The 23,608-nt window shown below is 43.3% G+C and overlaps 1 protein-coding gene across 1 annotated transcript in view; it reads left to right on the top strand.

The window, feature by feature from the left end:
• Nucleotides 1–23,467, top strand: part of ACSBG1 (acyl-CoA synthetase bubblegum family member 1) — a gene marked incomplete at both ends in the record, with an annotated part of 33,208 nt that extends 9,741 nt beyond the window's left edge. Inside the window, 12 exons of the mRNA XM_084267866.1 lie at nucleotides 8,659–8,876; nucleotides 9,535–9,623; nucleotides 10,377–10,497; nucleotides 12,220–12,300; nucleotides 15,042–15,191; nucleotides 16,667–16,843; nucleotides 17,352–17,533; nucleotides 18,603–18,833; nucleotides 19,384–19,601; nucleotides 21,429–21,568; nucleotides 22,550–22,796; nucleotides 23,391–23,467. Of these exons, the coding sequence (XP_084123992.1) occupies nucleotides 8,659–8,876; nucleotides 9,535–9,623; nucleotides 10,377–10,497; nucleotides 12,220–12,300; nucleotides 15,042–15,191; nucleotides 16,667–16,843; nucleotides 17,352–17,533; nucleotides 18,603–18,833; nucleotides 19,384–19,601; nucleotides 21,429–21,568; nucleotides 22,550–22,796; nucleotides 23,391–23,467 (1,931 nt within the window). The remainder of the gene's footprint in view (nucleotides 1–8,658; nucleotides 8,877–9,534; nucleotides 9,624–10,376; nucleotides 10,498–12,219; nucleotides 12,301–15,041; nucleotides 15,192–16,666; nucleotides 16,844–17,351; nucleotides 17,534–18,602; nucleotides 18,834–19,383; nucleotides 19,602–21,428; nucleotides 21,569–22,549; nucleotides 22,797–23,390) is intronic.
• Between the last annotated feature and the right edge of the window lie 141 nt (nucleotides 23,468–23,608).

Here is a 23,608-nt window from a genome sequence, read left to right as displayed (position 1 = left end):
ACTAAGCAGCTGTGAAGATGCTGAGTGGTCAAGCATGGAGCAAATGTCAAAATCTTCTCTCAAGAAATCTTTGGGGAGAAGGAAGCTCAATATCTAGTTGCAGTGGGTCTGCTTTGTATATTGAGTGAAAAGGAGATTCTCCTGTTTTCTAGTTATGCAGAACTGTCTGTCTCATTTTATAATTGATATGTTCTGCAACCTCAGGAGTAAGTTTGTCTAAAGAGGATGGCAGATTATTCTGCATTTTTCCCCATTAGTGTACAGAATCTCGTTCCTGTGGAACCAGGCCAGATTTTGGGTTTTCTCATGCATATGTAAATCCAGAGTAACCTTACTATTGGCAGCAAGCATTATATTGGCTTGAAACCAGAGTCAAGTTAAAAGAACCATTCATGCTGGTTTTATAGTGCTGGAATTGCAAAATAATTTATGCTGAAAAAGACCACTGGAGGGCAACTAACCCACCTTTCTGCTTATAGGACGGCTCCTGGCTTTGTTCAGCTGAGTTTTGAAAACCTCCAAGGATGGGGATTCCACAAGCTTTCAGCCCCTTTTCTAAGTCTTGGTCAATGCATTTTTCTTCATCTAGCGAGAATTTTCCTTGCTGCGGTGCGTTTCCTTTGCCTCTTGTTCTTCTGCTGTCTGCCTCTGAAAAGAATGTGTTGTCTTTCTGGCACCCCTGTCTGTGGCAAGGTGTAGTTAGGGTCAGTCTTTATCATCTTTTCTCCAGATTGAAGAAACCCATCTCCCTTGGGGGCTTCTTGTACACGGTATGCTTCAGGCCCCTGACCATCCTGGGAGGCTCTCTTCTGGGCTCACTTCTATTGGTTGGTCAGGATCTCTGTCTTGCACTGGGGCTCATGAAGTTGGATGTGGATTCAGGTGCAACATAGTGAGTACTGAGTAGGGGGAATTAGTAACTTTGATCTGCTGCCTATAGTCTTACTAATGCAGCCTTTATCTCTGGGATGTGTGAGGGACTCATATTCAACTTGTTCACCAGGAACCACGGGGGTTTTCCTGATGAGCCAGCTGGCATCCAGACTGTGCAGTTTCATGGGTTTATTCTACCCCAAGTGCAACACTTAGGTTCACCCATATCAAGTTTTGAGGTCTATGTCAGCCCATCTTGCTGAGGTCTGCCTGAATGGCAGCCCTGCCTTTTGCCATGTTGTCCAGTTCCCCGAGTTTGGTCCCATCTTGGAAGCTGGCAAGGTTGCATTCTATTGTCCAAGACAACAATGCCATTGTTAGACAGTATCATGCTCAGGACTAACCCCTGAAGAATGTCACTTGTAATTGACTGCTATCCAGTCTTAGAAATGTTGACCACTGTTCTGAAAGAATAATTATCCTAACAAATTTTTTAATCCAATTGTTACTCCAACTCTGTCCAGTCCAAACCTTCAAAGGATGCTGGGAGAGACCTCCTAAACAACATGCCACTGCTCTCCCCATCTTGGAGCTAGTTCTCATCAAGGGAGGCAGCTGGGTTGGATTTACCAATGCCAAAATCAAGTCTGTCCTTTCTGGCTGGTTTCAGTCCCAGTGTTGTAGCTCAAAATGATGCCAAAGAGAGTTTGTTCTACAGACTTCCCATGGACTGAGGCGAGTTGGATTGCACTTGAGTTATTTGAATCCTCTTTTTTCCTCTAATTGGAAGCAAATGTGACTCTTGCCTCTTTCCTGTCAGTGGGCACCTTACTAGACTGTGGTGTTTTTTCACAGATGACAGAGAGCAGCCCTGTGATGACTTTGGCCTGGTCTCTCAGTGTACAGCTTGAAGCATCCCATCCGGGCCCACTGATGTTCTCCTATGTGTGTGGTTTGGACAAGTGGTCCTGACTTGGATCTTCCTCTGCTGTCGTAGGTAACACTTTCCACCCACTTCTAGGTGTGGAAACCCAGGAAGTCTGATCTTGCCTCTAAAGACCTAGGTGAAGAAGGCAGAGTACCTCAGCCCTTTCCATGTCCTCTGTCAGTAAGCTGCCCATGATACCCTTGGTTTTCCTTTTGCCTCTCTTGTGGCTCTTCATATCACTCACCAGTTTCAATCCCAACTGAGTTCTGACTTTGCAATACTGCATATGCATGGGCAGTGTTTCTGCAGTGATGTTCCCTCCTGGTTACACCCTCCACACACTTCCATTTTGGTGCATCATAATCAGTTTTAGAAGCATCAGTGTTGCTATGAAGCTTGTTTTGTGCTTGTCCTGATGCACCACTCCCTCCCCATCAGTTTGTAGAGGCTCTCTGTGGAGGATTGATTTATTATTTCTGATACACTACTGATATCAAGAGCAGTAAATTTCATTTCAAGTCATAAATGCTCCCATTTCCTGCGATGGAAGGAGCTTCTATGAACTGAAGTATTTGTGTATATGTTCTGGCTAATTTAAAAATGGTTTGTTATTTATGCAGTCTTTTCTGTTTGAGTTTAAAGTTACATTCTAATTGTGAAAAATTGATGATACATCAGCAAGCCCTTCTCTACCCCCAGGTGTGGCAAGGCAAGCAACAGGAAGCTGGTTTCTGTATTTTTTTTGAAAGGATCACAACATATGTATTCTGTCTGAACCTTTTGGATTCACTTGACATTGAGAAGTGCTGTACTTGTGTTGAATCTGCACGTTGGCACAAGGGGAAGTTTGGCACATGCCAAGCTCTCAGGCTCCAACCTTTGTGTAGCTTTCACTAAAAACAAGTTAAGCTTTCAGGGCTGCAGACATCTTGAAGAAAGTTTTTAAATAATGTGTGAGAGGAGGAGTGATGTATTTGTGTTGTCAGCAGAATGTCATCACAGCATCACAGCTGTGGAATCTGGGATGGTGACTGTCTGTCACAAATGCCTCCAGCAAAGAGCTGAATTCTTTCTTGTCATTAGAGCAGGGTGTTGTTTTGCAGGAACTGGTGTATAACAAAGATACTGTTTAGTGTGTTAAATCTGAATAGGTTTCAAGCAGAAGTTGAATTGTTAATTTGGTTGCCACTTCTCAGGGCACATCTATGGAATATCTCCTGGAGTTACTCAGGTTGGGCTGTTCCATAATCAGCCTGTTTACCTGTATGAAAGGTGACCTTGGTTCTTCTGCATTTTGTATGGCTCTCAAAGTTGTTCTTCCATAAACATCAGAATTCCTTTACATCCACAAATCTGTTCTGACAGTCAGCACAGTGCTTGCAGGTCAGGCAGTGATGAGAGAGAAGAAAGTTTTGTTCCATTAGCCTTAAATGGTACTTCAGTGTCAGGTGTATGTCTGTCTTTTTTTTTTTTTTTTCCCTTCATATATGTAGTCTCTTCCATACATTGCAGAGCTCCAGCAGTTTCAGCCAGACTCATTATTCATGTGAAAAAAATATATGAACCTGCTATTTGTTCATGTCTTAAAACACTTTTTGGTATCCACCCTGGGAGAGAGAGTCTGTAACACGTCTGAACTGTTCGGGCATAGGTGGTGGAAAGGAATAACAACTGCCTGATAAAAGGACAGAAGCTGTAAGGTGGCTGTGCTGTGTAATAGTTCAAGCCTGGCAGAAAATGTTTGAGTAACAAGTTGACTTTAATAAATTGGTAGTCATATGTGAGTGGTTCTCAAGTCTAGACTTGTTTGGTTGGAAGCACTCGCGATGTTTGCTTAAATGGTAACAAAGCTTTAAACAAAGTTTTAAACTATTTTTTTCATTCCCTTTCTTGTAGAAAATGTGTAGTTTACTGGAAAAACTGCACAACTAAAATACAACATACTTGGAACATGTGTCTTTAGAGCAAATCATAAGATGAACTGCAGTCAGTTCTCCTGTTATACACTAGATGATGAGACTACTCATGAGTAGTCTGTTGTTTCAGCCACAGAAATAGTGAATCATCAAAAATTCAGTCTGGTCATGGAAATAGACCTTGGAGGAGAGTGACAAGGGGAAAAAAAACACTTGAAGACACTCACAGAATGAAAGTCATGACTAACTACCAGAAAAAAAGTCTCTGCTGCTTTTTGTTTTATCTGACAAAATAGTTTTCTTGAGGAGCAAAGGTTTTCTCCCCATCTCTGACCTTCAGTGAATTCAGAGCCAAGGTCCCCTGTTAGTGAAGGAGAAAGCAATTCAGGTACCAAGTATAATGCAGGTCGCACCAGTTACTGGAAGAAAGAGGAAAGGACTAAATACTCCTCTCTGCTTGTGTATAGGGAGCTCTCAGTGGCATGAAGTACCCTGAGCTGTGTACTTGGTACAGAGTTACAAGTATTTCAACTTGCTTTTCTTATGCTCTCTGTAAGCCTGTGGGTGTATAGTGTACCGATGCTCATAATGTATTAAAGGATCTTTAATCTCATTCCACTGTGGTTTCAGGTAGCACAGAATTCATTTCCAGGCTGGACATTGCAATTTGACTTTAGCTTTCCTTGCAGATTATAATAGATTCATTCAGTATTTAGCCAGGCATTCCTTCCCAGGCTCTTTATGCAAAGAACAAGCCCTCTGCTCAAAACTCCTCTGCCAACCCAGGGCAGAATGTTTTGTTTGTGTTCTGCTGTTCTTACAAACTCTGTGGGATGGAATAGTTACATCTTTAGAATGGCTTGGCTTATGGAAGTAAGGAACTTTTTACATTGAAGTTCTGCCTGCAAATACAAGCAAGAACAGATACTGAATGGGTGTTGAAGTTGATATTCCTTTGCAATATATCTATATATTAAGATGATTCACTAAGTCTCTGTGAAACTGATACTGTTCCTAGTCTTTGGTTTGAATCAGATGCCTTTTTGACACCAGAAGAAGCTGAGTAAGGAAAAGCAAAAGGAGGCTTTGTTTCAGAATGGATTCTGAAAATAGATATTGCAGTGATTTGATTGATTTGTCACTCTTCTCTCTGGAAAGCTATTATCTACGATATGTCTGCAGTGAAAAGGTAGTAATTATACAACTTTTGTGATGCTAATGTAGGAATGTTGCTAATATTTTTCAGTTCCCTTGAAGAGAGATGATTCTATGTTCAAGAGAGGCTTTTTGGAATACCTGAACTAGAACGTTGTGTTTTAGCTCAGCCACACCTACAATCACTGCCATCTTTGTTGGCTTAGAAGCCAGAACACCCTATAGTTTTTTGCCTGGGCTTTGGTGTGTCACTGTAGGAAATGAGCATTTGGATTAATTTTTTCCACCAGAATTGGGGTGAAGTGCACAAACAGCAGCTTTGCCTTTACTGCTGTGGAAATATTTGTTTACACTCTGATAAAGTCTGTTTATTACTTAGAATCCTTCACAGCTATTTGTTTTGTAAACTATCTGGATTTATAATGCTCTTGCCCCACTGAGCTAAGCACAGCTCCACACCTGTGTTTTGAAAATCATTATATGCAATTTACACATGAGAAAATGAAGGTACATGGAGATTAAGCAGCTTTATTTGTATTTATTGCTGCCATTATTAGTTTCTGTTTGTTACAACACAACACTGTGAGTCAGGAACATGACTATAATGTGAGTCAGGAATGTTAATGCTGGAATGGCACACATCAGACCAGTGACCATGCACTTCACTTTTGGCACCAGGTGTTTCATCTCTTCATCTGGGAGAGGGTAGACAGGTGAAGTTTCTTTTTCTCCAAAGTCCTCTGTGCGTGTTGGGGTATAGCACAGGGCAGCAGAGCCTTCAGAAATAGTCTCACAGAATATTGGCAGGAAACTAGCCTGGGTTTGGTATTTTTCAGTTCAGTAGCTGTACTTTATCAGCTGAGAGAGCATGGGTAGATGAGTGGACAGTGAGGTGGGTTGAGAACTGGTTGTCAAACTGAGCTCAGAAGGTGGTGATTGGTGGAGCAGAATCTGACCGGAGACCTGTGACTAGTGGTGTTCCCCAGGGCTCAGTGTTGGGTCCAGTCCTGTTTAGTATCTTCATCAACGACCTTGATGAGGGAACAGCATCCACCCTCAGCAAGTGCCAATGATACAAAGCTGGGAGGGGTGGCTGACACGCAGGAACACTGTGCTGCCATCCAGAGAGACCTGGACAGGCTGGAGAGCTGGGCAGCCTTGCACCTGGGAAGGAATAACTGCTTGAATCAGTACAGGCTGGGGGATGACCTGCTGGAGAAGAGCTCTGTGAAGAAGGACCTGGGGGTCCAGGTTGGTCATGAGCCAGCAGTGTGCCCTGGTGGCTAAGAGAGCCAATGGGATCCTGGGGGCATCAGGAGGAGTGTGGCCAGCAGGTCAAAGGAGATGATCCTTCCCCTCTACTCTGCCCTGGTCAGGCCCCACCTGGAGTATTGTGTCCAGTTCTGGGCTCTGGGTATAAAAAAGACAGGTATGTCCTGGAGAGAGTCCAGAGAAGGGCTACAAAGATGATTAAGGGCCTGGAGTATCTCCCATCTGTGGAAAGGCTGAGTGAGCTGGGACTGTTCAGCCTAGAGAAAAGAAGACTAAGGTAGGACCTTATTAATGTCTATAAATATCTTAAGTATGGGATGCAGGGGGAAATGGGCAGCCCCTTTTCAGTGGGCTGTGGAGACAGGACAAGGGGCAATGGCTGCAACTTGGAGCACAGGAAGTTCCACACCAACATGTGGAAGAACTTTTATCTAGTGAGGGTAAGGGAGCCCTGAGACAGGCTGCCCAGGGGATGCGGAGTCTCCTTCTCTGGAGATATTCCAGCCCTGTCTGGATGCCGACCTGTGCACTATGAGCTGGGGAGCTGCTTTGGCAGGGGGGTTGGACCTGATGATTTCTCAAGGTCCCATCTAACCCCTATGATTCTGTGATTACAAGTGAGCTCCTCTTAGCCAGTAGTTAGCCATGTCGTACTGGAGCTTTGTGTGCTCCAAAGGAAGTTGGTTGGTTGGTTTCTTTCTTTGCTATGAGCTTACAGTAGCTTGCCATGCCTCTGCTTAGCAGTGCAGATTGTGAGCCTGACTTCAGGGAGGCTGCAGGTGTGTTCTGAAGCGCCTGCATGGATCCAGCTAGTGCTGGTGTTGATTGATGTGTTCACATATTGCCAGAAACACTTGTAGGTGTAGTTTCCAGGCCCTCTGTGGAGCAAGTAGAAGATAAGCTATTGAAGGGTGTTGTTAAAGGTGTTTACAGCTTTTTAAACAATAAGTTCTGACCATGCTAAGCTGCCTCAGTGTCCTGTGTACAGCCCTTCCTTTGGAGGAGTAAGTCCTCAGCCAAGTTAATCAGTAGATAGTTACAAATGAAGGATTCACTAGGGTAGGTGCACAAATACCATAGAAACTATAAAGTGTCTTCGTTTGAGAAGAATAAGGTGTTTTATGGTTAAGTGGGGTTCTAAGAATTTAGATGTTTAACAGACAACACTGAGACCTTGAGAATGAAAAGGAGACAGTGACCTCTGAGATGGATCAGCAGTATCTGATATCTGAAGCAGAAGCAAGACTGAGCAATCGGCAATACCTGGAGAAAAGAAGATGAAATGTGTGGACTTCCAGCCAACCAAAATGGGGGACTTGGCCTTTTCAGAACAGGGGGCTTTGTTTATTATGTAATTGTGTTAAAAGATCACAAATGTAACATTTGGGTTGCCACTCACTGAGGTGATGGCCCAGCTCTGAGTTGTTAATAGAAGCATGCCTAGAGTAATCCGAAGTCTAGTGAAATTCTTTAATAGCCATGAAGCATGCTGTACTTCCAAGCGTTTTGGAACAGCTTTTTTCAGACACTGAGCCAGCAGGAAGCAGTATAGATTCTAGCTGAGCTTTCTTTACAGTTTCTGCTTTCAGTAAGTGTAGTAGACCTTGATCAGAACTCACAAAAAGCTGTATCTGCTGTTACTCCTAATTTTGACAAACCTAAGCTTTTCGTCCTGAAACTTTTCACCAGCTCTCTATAGAATATGTATATTTTTTAAATGTTTATGCTAAAAATATTTCTTAATTTCAGAAAGTAAACCTTAGGAAATAAGCTCTTAAAATGTTCTTGTAGCATTAGCTTCAGAAGTATGGGAAGTAGTTGTTTGCTAGGGGAGTTGAGTGGGGTTTTGTCTTCCTTGTGAGAATTCACCTAAATTTTGCCTACTTACTAATCCCTAGATTCTCCAATGAGCGTAGTGGTGTTTGCAAGAGCCAGGTAGAATCTTTGAGACAATCCTTTCTTGTGAAGGCCAGAGACTGCCCAGTCCTTGGCCCCAGTGGGGAGAGCCCAGTGATGTTAGCTGGTGCTCTGTGTCCTTTCGAGGAGTGGGAGGCAGATAGAAAGACCAAAGGGTGAGGATGGCTAGAGCAGAAGAAGGTGAAGGACGGCTTGGAAATAGGGCAAGACAGGAGCAAAGGGGGGTGGATATACATATGAGAATGCTGGGCAGATGAACAAGGGAAAAAACCTACTACAAGCTAGGTAGTGGTGTGCTAAGCAACAGCATACAGAATCTTCTGGAGTTGGTGAATGCACCTGTAACACACAGAAGGTCAGCATAATTCTGTATGGTGGCACTTCTACTCAAGAACGCAGAACAAAGTGTAAGAAATAAAGATTTGTCTTTCTATGTGGCTTTTTGATAGTCATCAAATTGGGAAGCCCTTCTCTCCAAGGGTGGGAAGTGCCAGAGTTATGGTAAGTCCCTTAGTCTTTGTTCAGTCCTCTTGTCTTTTGGTGTACACAGTATGTGTCAGTGGTAGAATACCCTGATGAAAATACTTCACTTTGCAGAGTCTCTGTGGACGTCCTTTGCTGATGGCAGAGTCAGACTGAGAATAGATAACTCATGTCCACAGCCTCCCATAACAGTTCATCAGATGTTCAAGGAGAGCCTGGAAAAGTATGGATCCTTGAATGCTTTGGCCAGCAAAAAGAATGGGAAGTGGGAGAAGATAACCTTTTCAGAGTATTATTGCCTCTCCAGGAGTGCAGCCAAGAGCTTCTTGAAGGTATGTACAGGAAGTAACCAATTCCTTTTTCCCCTTGGTCTCATGAAAAAATCCCCACAAAACAAATCAGCCAAAAAACTCAAAAACACAATCTAAGAGGCTTTTCCCAGTAATTGAAGGTCAGCAGTTGTATTCCTGATGATAAATGGTTTTAGTCAGAGGTAACACTGCTGTCAAGGGAACTTAACTGCAAGTTGAAGAGCTGCTGTGTCCCACCGTCTCACTGGGACATGGGTACTCAGCTCAGCATAAGGCCTTAAGATTAAAAGAAAGAAAAACAGGTGAAAGCAGCACTGTCATTAATTTGGCAAGACAAACACAAATCTTAAAGCATTCTAAACACAGGCTGAGTTAAGTGCTCATGGTGCTGCTGTTCATATTGAAAAGTTCTGGGTTTTGGGCCTTTCTGGGCAGCAGAGATCAACGAGCTCAAGCAACAGGAGAAGGTACTAGAAACCTTAGATCATGTTAATTGCTGATAAATACTGATTTTGCTATGGATATCAATGTGGAGATGTGCTGGACATGTTTTGTCACTACTTAAATAATAAATAAATAAAAACCCCCTTCTCCTGGTTCATATTTTTGCGTGTTTCATGCTCTCTGTTTCTGTCTGGAGTACCCATGTTATGCAGCCTTCTGCTTGTTTCCTTTCAAGCTTGGTCTTGAGCGATTCCACAGCGTAGCAATCCTTGGATTTAATTCTCCAGAATGGTTCATCTCAGCTGTTGGAGCTGTTTTTGCTGGGTATGAATTTTAATTTTAGGGGGGCGGATGGGTGGGGGTGGAAGTTGGGGATTTCTGTTTTGCTGGGGCTGGAACTGTAGCAAATTTGGTGTCCTATCTTAGAAGTTGTGCTGCAACTGATTAGCATGTCCAGTGACCTGCTGCAGTCTCACAGCGTTCAGTATATCTGAAATCTTCTAGACACTCATGAACTGCTGGTGTTGTGGTGGGCTTAAGTCAGACCCTCCCACATGCTCTTGTATGGTATCTTATCATTGGAAGATGTGGGAAACAGATGAGACCCCCAGTTTTATGTTAATTATACTTGCCTGCAGCAGGATATGTTCAGGTGGATGAAGTGACAGATGAAGTACTACCTAGCCTGATTCCTTCTGTCCTTCTACCTGTTTATACAGTTTGGATTTTACCTCTTAAGCTGCTTTTGTGCCATTGAAATTCAAATTGGTAGTGGTGTAGCTTGAACAGAGAGAGGACATGAGTGGGGTTTGTTTTAGCATTTCCTGAGCTAAGTCTTGTCTACTGGGTTACAATACTGAATCCCAGCCTGCAGCATCTTCTACTGTGCAGAGTTCAGAGAGATTCCTGTAGACCTCAACACTGCAAGCAAACATAACAGCTGTGCTGCTGGTGACTTGCACATCTTCATAGGCTTTCAACTTTCATGAGTATTCTGGTTTTTGGTACTAAGTGCATCTAAGGATGTCTGTGTAAATATATATATATGGTCTTAAATATATACATTTTTCAATACAGAGGAATTGTCACAGGAGTATACACCACCAATTCTCCAGAGGCCTGCCACTACATTGCTCATGACAGCAAAACCGATATCATGGTTGTGGAGAATCAGAAGCAATTGGACAAGATAATGCAGGTACTGGGTGGCCGAGTGGTGACTGAAGGGCTGTGTCTTTCCCATTCCTCGATTGGTCCCAAGTAACACATTCACTGTCTGTACTGCAAAGCTTTCCATGGGAGTGTTCTTCCTGGGAGTGTGGTATCTGATGTTTGAGCTGTTGGGTAACAGTCAGCTCTGCTCTCTGTAGTGTCTGTAGCTCCCACAGAAGCGGCTGTAGCTCTTCCCAGCAGAGAGCTTACTGGCAGGTTCACTGCAGACTCACCTTGGAAGAACCCACGTCTTGATCCCATGTTGATAATGTCAGTACCCAAATTCTGTTTGGAAAAGCACAAACCACTTTAGTGGAAGAGATTAGGATGATGCAAGTTTGCCAAGGCCTCCCACTTAAATATTAAGCACATTAGTGTTCGGAACTTCCTCTTTCCATGCTGTTGTCATCTCCTATTTGTAGGATGATGGGTAAGTAAATTGAGTTTACCACACTTCGGTAGCGTGATGGTTGAAGCAAGATGATCAGCTTGAGTGAGAAAGGAGCAGGCTCTTGACATGAAGAGTCACAATTCTGACAAACATGGCAGCTTTAAGTAGGCTTCTGCAAGGCTGGCAGATTGAAAGGCCGACTTGACTTGATTGAGAGATTCATGTTGTGTGACTTGTGGGAGGGGCGCAGGGCAGATCCCTGGGAAGGGCTTGTCTGTCAGCATGATGGTGAGGGAGGCCTGTTGCTGGAGATGAGTCATCAGACTTGCCCCAGATTACACAGTTTGCTGAAGCACAGGGGCTCTCTGGAGTTCTCTGCCAAAAACACATACCTGTCAGAGATAAAATATCTCTGGATTTTTTTCAACTTTATTTCATGTAAGTTTTACATCTTGTAAGTGTAAAAAAATCCCTGTGTTTTGTACTATAGTTCTCATGCAATTTGAAGGAAGAGAGTTTTTCATAGGTGTTCTGGGTAAACATACTGTCAGACAAACCTTGCAGTGTCATGAAGTACCAGGCTACATTGCCATGACTGTGGAGAGAACAATGCAAATGGAAGAACTCAGAAGATTTGATTCATACATCCCAAACCACTCCAGCCAAGGCAGCTTTATCCAGCTGGGGGCTTTTTGAAGATATGATGAATTCCCAGGCATGTGTGAAGCCCTGGGCCCCGTGAAGTTTGGTGAAATGAATGCTCTCTGCAGGCAGTGCAAGGCTGCTGAATGAAGCAGCAGCCACTGCCATCTGCCTGGAAGCCTGCAGATTTGTATTTTTATTTATCTGTGAAATGTGCATACAGTTGCTTTTTTTTTTTTTTTTTTTCTTTAAGAAGGTGGATCTTTTTTTAGTAGTTTAACAGCAGTTTTTGTTTAGGGATTTCTGCTGTCCTTGTTAGGAACCACAGCAGCTAGAGCCAGCTTCTAGCTTGACCTATACAGTTCCTTGATGTGCCCTTTGGTGCACGAGGAGCCATTTCTGATGTATTTTTTTTTTCCTTAAATCTTTTGTTGGAAAACAGATTTTCTAGAGCAAACTGTATAGCATCTCCTTTTTTCCTCTTCCCCTCCAACCCTGCTTTGCTGAGCTAATTGAATGGCTGTGAGTTTAGGGGAGAACGTCAGAGGGTGGAAGGAAACAGGAGGCTTCTTGTGACTTTGAAGCCATGACAGTTTTGGCAGCATTTTAGTAGGAAAAAAACCCACACAAGACATGAATCATAAATAATAAACTTGCTTTTGAAACATCCAACAGATCTGGAACCGCTTGCCACACTTGAAAGCTGTTGTGCTATATAAGGACTCCATTCCAGAGAGACACCCAAATTTGTATACGGTACGTGATTGCCAGAACGGTTACAGTTCGTAGGGTTTGATTTAGTGGATGAATTTCTCCTATGTTTAATCTGTGGCATGTCTACCATTTAGAATGCATTCCTGTGTGCCAGCAGAAACCTTCAAAAGCTTTATCAGCTTTTTCTGTTTAATTGACCTGTAACGTCATATTTGATAATTGGCATTTAAAATTGGAGCTACCCTGCTTGTCTGTCTGTCCTGTGTCTTCCTGGCTTTTTCCTCTTGCCTGGATGTACAGGACACCTGTAGGGTTCAGGTGGGAATGTGTCTGTTCAAACCATTGCAAATAGCAGTTGCCCAGGGGTGCTGGTGAGAACTAAGTGGTGGTTAGTCACACAGGCTCCACAACCCTGAAAATGCTTGGCTCTTTGTGGGTGATAATTGCATTTTATTTGCACCAAATATTTCTGGTGATGGGCAGTAAGTGGATAGAAATAACCAGGGACTATGCAGAGGAGTGTCTTGTCTTAGTATACATGAAACATTCATATCACATAGTAAACATAGAGCAGGCAAGGGGACAGAGCTGGGACCAGAGATTTTGGAGTTGTACAAGTCCAGGCTGTAATCTAAGAAATGGGAAGACTTTAAGTGGAACATAGTTTTGTGAGCACGTTGTTCCAATATATTTGGTAAATACAATTGAAAGTAGCTTAGCAAGAATACAAAACCCAGTGGTTTAAGTAGAACACAGATTATCAGATTCTGGACTGAAAATCTTCAGCTGAGGTAAAATATATTAATGGAGTGAATGTTGTAGGAGTATTTTAAAATACTGATAATCTTGATAGCCTGGGGCATTGGTAGATACACAAGAAAAAAATCTTCTGCACTTGTTTTATCCTCTTCTGTGATGTTGAATGGCATATAGCTGTTCTTAATAAACAGTTGCTGTTAGAACACTGTGCCTACTGGTGTAGGGTCTGCCTTGCCTCCCTGTGCAATAAACAAATGAGTACAAAGATGATCTTGCTATTTCTTAGTAAAAGGACTAAGTGCTAGCAGTTAATTCTGGAACAACATTCAGTCCTCTTCAGGTGGTGTTGGACGCTCTTTCTCAATGAGAAGGGTAGCTGTGAGGGTTGCCATCATTTGTCATCTAAAGGAAAAATCAGATCAATCACCAAAGGCAGGAAAGGATTGTTTACTAGGTTTGATGTAAAGCAAAGCACCCAGACCACATGGCATTTGATAAAAGGGTTTTATGTTGTGAGTTGACAGCTAGTATGTGATGAGCAACTACTGCATTGAGAGCAGAGCCCACGCTCACTGGCCAGTGCGTGTTTCCCGAAGACAAGGGCGGAGGCAATGGTGTGTGTGACTTGGTTTGCACCTTCTGCACTCTGTGGAATGGGAACATTCTCTGTGGCAGGCAGTGTTCAGTAAACAAAGCCTAGGCAACAGCTTTGGAGATCAACACGTCCTAGTATGAGGAGACAGCAAGGTCAGGAAAACAGGAGCAACTGCTAAGCCACATAGAAACAGTTGCATCCTTGACTCCTCCAGGCTTTCCAGGAGCTAGGGAAATTAATGCAGCTGCATTCTGTGGGAAGGGATAGGATGTGGCAAATCCTCTCCCTGCTACAGACCTGTGCAATGTGCTGCCTTGCTTTTCAGAGATGTGGCTTGTTCCAAGAAAATATAAAAGGTTGGTAATTAGAAGAATCCTTAGGACAGCCTTGGCACCCAGGAAAAGGAAGCCTAGGCACCACAGAGGCTAACTTCTGTAACTTTAGTGGCACACTGGCAGAGATCTGAAGGAAACCATGAACTCCCTCTCAAGCCCAGGCTCTCCTTTTTAACCTCTGCTGTCCTTCACATTGTCCTCTTTACTGCTATGTGCTCCTAGGTGTATCTTGAAGAAATGATTGAAGAATGGAGGTGTTGCATCTTGTATTTGAGTAACAGTTCTGTAGCACAGTGTGACTCATCTGATTCCAATGAGAAACTGAAAATTTGCTCATCAACTGTGTTTAATTTTTGTTTAATGAACTTTTCAGTTAGCATTGGAATCAGTGGTTCACTTAGCACATCAGGCACATGTGATTCACGTGTCTGGGAGCAACCAATAAAACAGAGTACTGGGGTCAGCATTCTTCTGGGCCAGTTTGTGCTGCAGAAAAGTCCGGAGTCAAAAAGTGTCATGAAAAGCTCATTCCAGAGTGAACCAAGTTTGAGTGGAAGTCGTGACCGGCTTCACATGCTCTGTCTGCTGTGAAACAAATAATTTGGGCAAACATTCACTCATACAGATGATGATGGTTTTGTAAAGAAGCTTTCATCCAACTGGTTTATATTTATATTTATGGAGAGGAGAAGGAATTAGAGATGAAGTGTGTTCTTTATTAAAAATGGTACATCCACACTCTTTGCAACAAGACTCAAAATCATTCTAATGGTCTGAGATAGTACCAGAATTTGAGCTTCAGTGACTTGTCTGTAGTGTCCAGCTTGGAGGAGGAACAGTATTACCATCCCCTTATTTGACACTGAGAAGACTCATGGCAGCACAAGTTTAGATTGTCTATTTGCCATTTTCACATGAAGTTCTAATCCAGCCTCCTACTTCTCAGCTGGGCAGCAACTGGGGAAACAAACCTGCGAGCGTGTGCTAAGCAAGGTGCTCCAGTTTTCTGCCACTACAGAGACTGGTGAGGGCTTGCATCATTCCCACTTGTAAGCAGCTGCTTGATATCCTGTATTCTCTGTTACATGTTGTAGATGGAAGAGTTTCTGCAGTTGGGAGATGACCTATCTGATACTGTGTTGGATGATATTATTAACTCCCAAAAGCCCAATCAGTGCTGTGTACTGATATACACATCTGGAACAACTGGGAAGCCAAAAGGAGCCATGCTGAGTCATGACAATGTATGTACTTCATTCTTCTTCCTTTAGCATAAACAGAATCACAAGGTTGGAAGAGACCTTTGAAGATCATCAAGTCCAAGCATTCCCATCCTATGCTAAACCAACAAAGTGTGGGGATACTCAGCTCTGTGTTTGAAACAACTGGTGTGTGCTGGAGCCTTGAAATCCTTTTGCCTTTGCAGCACAGATAGGGTACTGCAAAGCAACATTGAAGATGCAGATGGCTGTGTCTGGTAAAATGGAAGTTGTGGGCTCTCCTCTCACAGCAGTGCAGAAACCATTGCAGCCAGGTGTGCTGTGAGGGCAGCTCACCCAAATGTAGGGAACCCACAGAGTCAGCTCTGGAAGCAAATCACAGTCAACCTGATACACCCCCAGAAAAATTTACATTGGGAATCCTGTGCTCTTCCGTCTCATAGGAGTCCGGTGTCACATCCCTGTCAGCTGCCAAACTATTCCTGGCTGCTGATCACAAACTGACTATTTTTATGTTGATGAACGGTGGAAAACATGCCTTGCCTCTAACTGTGCTGCTGCCTTCTTTAGTCAAAAGCAGCTTGCCACTGTTCATGTGCAGACCCAATGCTGAGTCAGTCGTAGATGTGCCCACAGAGGTCTGCTCTGAGTGTGCCTGCGTGCTGCTAGGCTTGGAGAATAAGGAGGACAAGCAATGGATACAGCCACATCTCAGAGGCATCCTGTGCCGCCTGCTGCGTAAGCCTCCCACAGCCCCGTGCTGCCATCTAACTTGGAGTGGCAAGGCCTGGTGGGATGCAGCTCCTTAAAAACCTCATTTGACAACCTGTATTTCCTTAGACCACATGTACCCTTGTACCTTCTAATTGGTTATAAAGAGAAGGAGCAGGCAGGAACATCCTGTGGTAACAGGTGCTGCATGCGATTTGTATCCCTTTCCTGTGTTCTTGGGTAGTCTCCTTTTTGTGCCCTGCCCATTTTGGATTACAAATTGTTCTGAGAAAGGGATGTTTTCTTAATGTTTGCTTTGCTTTGTGGTGGGAGTGGTGTGTATCTCCACCCTCCCTAGCCCCCCCAGTACCATCATGTATATATGCTCTGTTCTGATGGTGCAGATATGCCTACTTAGCATCCTTGAATTGCACCTTCTGTGATGAAGTATGAATTAGGAAGAAGTCAAGCAGTATAACTGCAAAAATATCATGTGTGCAGTGCCACTTGCAGAGGGGTAGGTGGTGTTCATAGCCCTGTCAGGCAACATATTACTTGTGTTTCCTGCAAGTCTGCATTGGTGCTGAGTTCATCGTGCTTTCCACTGAGTGTCTCTCAGTGAACTGGCAGTCTGGTGTGTAGTGAGATTGTAACATCTTCAGCAGTTTCTGGAAGCATAGATTCCTCGTGCTTTTATGGTAGCATAGTGTGAGGATTTTTAGTTGGTGTTAAAAGGACAAAAGAAAAAACCCACCATGCCTAATATGTTTTGTTATTTATTTGTGCAGATTACTTGGACGTCAGCACACTGCAGCAGAGCAGGAGATATGCAACCTGCAGAGGTCCAGCAGGAGTCTATAGTCAGTTATCTCCCACTCAGCCACATAGCTGCCCAGATTTATGACCTGTGGACTGGAATCAAATGGGGAGAGCAAGTTTACTTTGCTGAGCCAGATGCTCTGAAGGTATCTGTCTTGTATCTCACCTAACTAAGCTTGTACTTCTTCCTCTGGGAAAGCGTGCCAAGGAGAGAATGTGTTCTTTGAAGAGGTGTAGAAGATGAAGATCAAAAGTCTCTTACTGTAAGAATTATGGAAAAGTAAAATCTATTAGACTTGTGACCCTAGTGCTCTAGGCTCCAGTGAAAATGTGTAATCCAGATCCAGAAACTTCTATTAAGACAGAAGAACATGCACCTAAAGCAAAGAAGTGTAAGCGATTTTTGGAGGAAAGGGAGGCAGAAGGAACTAGATGACGGGCACGTTTCGCTTGTGTATGTACCACCCCTGATGATGTCAGAGCAGGGACATGTTAGTGTGTATGACTGCAGTAGGTTCAGCCCTTTTGCTTTGTCCTACACACGTAGTGATGTTTGGCATGCCAGCATTGTGAGAGGCAGATGATATACCAAGCCTCTCCCTCATCGCTGTGGAGCTTTTGCAATGTTCTGAACTGACGTAATGATTTTAACAGGGCAGCTTAATCAACACGCTGAAAGAAGTGCAGCCAACATCTCACATGGGAGTTCCCCGAGTGTGGGAGAAAATCATGGAGAAGCTGAAGGATGCTTCTGCTCAGTCAGGGTTTATGAAGAAGAAAATGCTGTCATGGGCTATGTCACTTAGCTTGGAGAGAAACCTAAACTGCTCAAGAAGGTACGTATTACAACAAGTGGGATGTCAGTCAAACAGCAAGTAGCTGTCTCCTTGTAATAAACTATGAAGCATCAGTGAGACTCGAGGTGTAAGTGGGTCAGATTTGGCCTGGCAACACAGCAGATGGAAGGTGAGGGTGGGGGGTGGTGTAGTTGACTCTCACAGCAGGCTGATCTTAACCACAGGTGACCTAACTGTCCTTCTGTCCTCCGCAAGAACATATTCCCCCCAACCACATCCCCTAATTCTCTATCTTCTGTGAATTGAACTGGTTAGTTTTCAGCTGGGAGAGTTCCCTGCTGCAGTGCATGATGTGACACTGTGAATGGTAGGTACTGGTGTGAGGAAAGGCTGTCAATTGGGAGGAGGTGTATGGGAAGGGTGAAGTTCTGGGGGCCAGCCCAGACAGACTGGCTCATGACAATATGGAGCGTGCGTTCTGTAAGAACTTCTTGTGTCCACACAAACTCAGGGACATGCCCCACGAGTTCTCAGCTCCAAGTATGCTATTTCTGTTCTCAATAACATTGTTCTCTTGGTCTGTAAGACTGCCCAGATAAAGCATGTTGTATAAAATCATACATTAGTTCACCATTCTTTCCTGTCCCAAAGTTCTTTAAGACTTGAGACAGTGAAGTGTGAAATTGCTTAGAGAAAAGGGTGTTCCAAAAGACACCCCAGTGACGCTGCTTTGCTTGTCTGAACATTCACCTTCTTGGACGAGTCCTGCCAATTTCAAGTTTTAGTGGTATATGTTCTGAGAGACGCATCTGGCTGACAAAGAATCTGGGACACAAGAGCTTTTTTTACTATAAAACATCTTTTATGGGTTCTTTATGTATTTGGAGTGTTCAGAAACAAGCGTTGGAGTTCACTAGTGATAGAAGACACTGAATAAATGAAAACAGGACTAATATGTAACCTCTTCTTAGCGCAGCGGTTCCCGCCAGCACCCCAAACCAAGTGGCAAATCTGTCTCTGAACAAAATCTGTGTCTGGTTTGGTTATGGAAAGTTCATGGGTTGCTCTGACTTGCTGTCTCTCTCCCTGTGTGTCTTGTGCTTGGCAGTGATGTAAAGCAGTTCTGGACAAGGTTAGCAGACTACCTAGTGCTTGCAAAAATACGCGATGCCCTGGGTTTGTCCTCCTGTCAGAAGCACTTCTCTGGTGCTGCTCCTCTCAACACAGAAACGCTGCATTTCTTCTTGGGCCTGAACATCCCCCTGTATGAGGCCTATGGGATGAGCGAGACCACAGGACCACACTGCCTATCTGGGCCTTACATTTACAGGCACCACAGGTAACTTCCTTAAACTGCTTTTAAATGGAGGATGTTTATAGTGTGTGAGAAGAGGATGAAGGTCAGATCTTACAGCTTATTTTCTTTCCTCTCAATGCGCTGCTGCTCTGTTGTGACTTTGTGAGGCAAAGTTAGATCGGAAGCTGAACACGTCGTTCTGTAACATGCTGTGCTGAGAGCATGGAATGTAATCTGAAGTATTATATGCAGAACACAGATACTAAATCTGACATATATCCCAGCCCTGGCCTGGGGTAGAATAACTGTTGAACACAAGGCTGCAACTACAAAAGGGGTTTTATGCCTCAAGATACAGAGAGGGGAAAAAAAGAGGAGGCACAGGAAAACCTAGACAGCCAAAAGTGCTTAGGTCCTCTGACATACATGCCCTAGTGACTTAATACACCACAGCTTTCAAACCAGGGCAGAGTGTTTTTTACAGTCACTGATATTTGTATAGGTTCAGGCATTTGGGGTGTTGACCTCTTGATATACTAGGTTTAATATTTCTGTGCTCCTTGTGGGTTTTTTTTCTGTTCTTCTCCAATAGCTGTGGTAAACCAGTACCTGGTTGCAGAGTGAAATTGGTGGATGAAGATACAGAAGGCAATGGAGAAATCTGTTTCTGGGGAAGGACTGTTTTCATGGGTTACTTAAATATGGAGGACAAAACAAAAGAAGTCTTTGATGAGGATGGGTGGCTGCATTCTGGAGACTTAGGAAAACTGGACAAAGATGGCTTTCTCTATGTCACTGGAAGAATTAAAGGTAATAAAATCTCGCTCCATGTTTATGGTAACTGTTCAGCAGTGTGAGTTACATGTCAGGTGGGGCCCATGTCATAAAGTATCTTTCCTCCAGCACCAGCACCATTGACCTCGTAGGCAGGTAAAATAACCTTTCCAGTGAGGAAACTGTTCAGGAAGGTTTTTCCTCTAGCATGTAAGAGGTGGACATTAATCAGTTTCTGCCATGAGCTTTTATCTCCTCGACCCTTCTTTATTCAGCATTCATTACAATTAGTAATATAATACTGCAGGTTTAATACGTCGTCTTGGATTCTAATGATCCATTAAGCTGTCCAGCCTCCCTTTGAATCTTGCTAAATTGTCTTGATATCACATTAGAATGTTTAGACAGTGATGAGAGACAGCCCTCTGTTATGTAAAAATTGTTGCTGCAGGTTACAGCCAGGTTCCTCTGATGCTGTAGGCGATGTGTTTTCAGAGACAGGCGTTTAAGCTTGAGAGCAGAGAGGGAAGTTGAAGCTCAGGCAGTAAGCAGAGGTGGTGTTACAGTGCGTGGCTGGAAGTGTCCTGTGAGTAAGGCTGGTCACTTGTTTGCTTGGAAGCTTTTTTCACACTATGTATTCAGAGAGTGGGACAGGTCCCTTTGGAGGTGTCACTGGAGAAGGTTTAAAGATTGAGCAACAATCATCTGGGGAGATAGCACAGGTGAGTGAATCAGTCACAGGGGGACATGGTGTCCTGTAGGAATCAGGACTGAAGCAGATAGAGAAGTCTCACTTGTGCTTGCTCAAACCTGTGTGTGCAGTGTGGTGCTCAGGGAGAGATGACACAGGTCTGGGATCGATGCATATGCCATACCAGAAGCTGGAGTGCAGACTGGAAGTTACTTCTTACCAGAGTTCTCATAGAGCAGTCGAGATGGTAGGGCCCAAAGCTGTGAATACTGAAAGGGTGCTGCTGTATTCCTCTGACTGTGTCTAAAGTCATCAAGTTTATTGCTGGCAGGGCTTTGGGTGCTGCCACGTGCAGCCAGCTGCATTATGCCTGGAGTACCGCTGTGTGCTTTGTTAGCTGCAGCTTGCAACGAAATGCTGCTAACTGTTGGAAGGCAGTGAGAAGTCACCAGTGTAATGAAAGCAAACTGCTGGGATTCATTTAAGTAATGCTCTGTATTATCCTTCAGAACAAATGCAGTCAAATAAAAATGCACGTTCCTTTATCAGTAGATTAAGATGTCACTACTGTGGTTTACAGACCTTACAAATATTAAGATTCCAGCCCGTTGTCATACTCTCCTCCTGTCAAAAGCAGGGCGGGAATTGCTGCAAATTTCCTCTTCCATCTCGACTTCCTCCTCGCGTTCCTCATGTTGCTTTTCCGGAGCTTTCCTGTAGTAGCAACTTGGTTTTGTCTGACCCCTCTTGGTGGCTATCAGAATTGGTTTTAAATGTGGTAACAGGGAACCTCCTTTTTGGTGAGATATTACCAGTAAAATAGAGAGTGACTGATCCAAACTGGGAAGGGGTGATTGCTCACAGAAAAAACATCTAGATTCTGCAGCAGTGTGCTGAGAATAACTAACCTGTTACTGGATGACATAAAAATCATCTGGAGCAAATATTTTACACTGTGTGAGAGCTAAGAACTAGAGCACATAGATGAAAAATGTTAGTGTTTTTATTTTGAAGATGATTTAATAGGGTTTGTTCTCTTTGGAAATGTTATCTTTGGAAAAAAAAATCAAATCCCACTCTATGTCAGAATAAGAGAAATGGGTTGAACCAGACACTAACCTGATCTTTTGAATGTATATGAAATCAACTAACAGCTTTTCTCTTTTGCCTAGATTTGATAATTACAGCTGGAGGTGAAAATGTGCCTCCAGTTCCAATTGAAGATGCTGTTAAACAAGAACTCCCAATTGTTAGTAATGCCATGGTGATTGGAGATAAAAAGAAGTTCTTGTCAATGTTGCTGACCCTGAAGGTAAGGTGGTTTTAATACTTGTTTCAGTGAAATTATACACCTATGCCTAAAAGAAAAAGAAGAATAATTTCTGTAGAAAGACCCAAAGCTGGACAGCAGGATCTTAGTGGAGAAAAAGTGTCTAGGAACTACAGACCAAATCCTGATGGTCTGAATTTCTTAGGGTTAGATGCTCTGCTAAATATCTGTTCACTGCTCTTTCTCCTAGGTGCATAATAAGGCTTTTTTTGGTTATTATTTAAATGCAATTTAATTAATGCTGAAAGAGTGAGCAGTCTGTGTAATGGACCACAAGAATAGCTTTTAGACTTACAGACTAGCAAAGCCAACAAATGTTTCTGTTATGGGCAAAACCAGCTTCCAGCAGAAACTTCTCAACAGAAACAGACTTTCCAATAGGAACATTGCTCTACAATTAGTTGAAGGATGACTGCATAACACAAAAATAGCTTTGCTGTCCTATAGGCTTCATTGAGAAATCACTTCTTTTTCTAGAATGTTTGCACTTTATTCTGCATACATAAATGGGGAAGGACCCTTTATTTTTTTCTCAAATTGTTTACCTCTGACTGATACCCCCTGTCTTACAGGTACAATAGAATATAGAGTGTTTCTATTTCAAGCTGTTTACATGAGGCCACAGGAATTCAATGTAACGCTGAGCTAAATGTTCCCCTGTGAGCATGGAGTGGTTTGGAAAGTATGGTAGAAATTCAAGGCCTATAGATGGACCTTATTGCTTAAGTCATTGGCTACATTTAAGTCTGTCTGTATCATCTGCATATAAGCCAAAAACACTTCTGTTTGGTAGCCAAGTGGAAAGAAAAGCTCTGTCATCTGTAGGTGCTTCTGCTTGAGGCTTACAGAGTATTTGAGTGGTGATGTGTAGCCATTTGATTCTTCTAGTTGGGCAGGACCTAACTAGTGAAACACTTAGTGCCTTCTAAGAGTGAGTGTTTGGTGATTCATTTGCTATTTCAGAGCGTGCTGGACCCAGATACATCTGATCCCACTGACATTCTCACTGAACAAGCTAGAGACTTCTGCCAGAAGACTGGTAGTAAAGCCACTAAAGTATCAGAGATTGTAGCTACAAGAGACCAGGCGATCTACCAGGCCATTCAGGAGGGAATCAACAGAGTCAACAGGAATGCTACTAATAGGGTTCATTGTATTCAGAAATGGATAGTTCTGCCAAGAGATTTCTCCATTTCTGGGGGAGAACTAGGTAAGATGCGCTGAGCTGTGCTGAGGTGTGCACAGTGAAGAGGCTGGGTGTATGCTCGATTCTAGGTACGGGCACTAGAGGGAGAGCATGCAAAACTGGGAGGCTTGGCTGTCTGTGTATCGACCTGAGCTCAGTTATGAGTACAGTATTGCTCTGGGCAATTAAGGAACCAGTTCTGGTTGGTTCCTTGTGTGTTACGGTACTAACCAACTTGGGTAGTAATACTGAAACATCCTTGGTTAAAAAAGAATTGAGGCAGTGGAAGCCTCGTAGAGCCTCAAGCATGTTACTTGGCTCTCTGAATAAAGTGTTAAAAAGCTCTGAAAAATGTCATGCTTGAAATTATTTTAAAATAAAAAACATTGATAGTTATCACCCTCTTGTAAGTGAGCTGCAGGTTAGGTCCTTGTGTTTCTGTGAAGCCAACCTTCACATACCCATCACGCTGGCTTCTCACTCCCAGACGGTATCTGCACTTCGAGTGGGAGATGTTGCTTCAGACAGCCCCTTCAGCAGGCTATCTTAGGAACCAAAAGTCAGACCCGGTAGTTTCTGTTCTGATTTCCACTATTGTGACTAACTCCCTCTTTTAAGGTCCAACAATGAAGCTGAAACGGCTCACCGTGCTGGAGAAATACAGACATGAAGTAGACTCCTTTTATGAAGAGTAAGAAGCTTTTCATCCAAACCTATCATCTAACATCACTCTGTGAGCTAAAGAAACTGTTTCCTAATGAAAAGCATTAGTGGAGATCTATGCTTGTTCTGATTTTGTCGTCTCTTGAACTGAACCACTGGAGAACTGCTGTGTC

The sequence above is a fragment of the Gallinula chloropus genome, assembly GCF_964237585.1.
Source record: "Gallinula chloropus genome assembly, chromosome: 9".
NCBI lineage: Eukaryota > Metazoa > Chordata > Aves > Gruiformes > Rallidae > Gallinula > Gallinula chloropus.
Note: the sequence above shows the minus strand (reverse complement) of the source record. Positions and strands in the feature narration are given on the sequence as shown.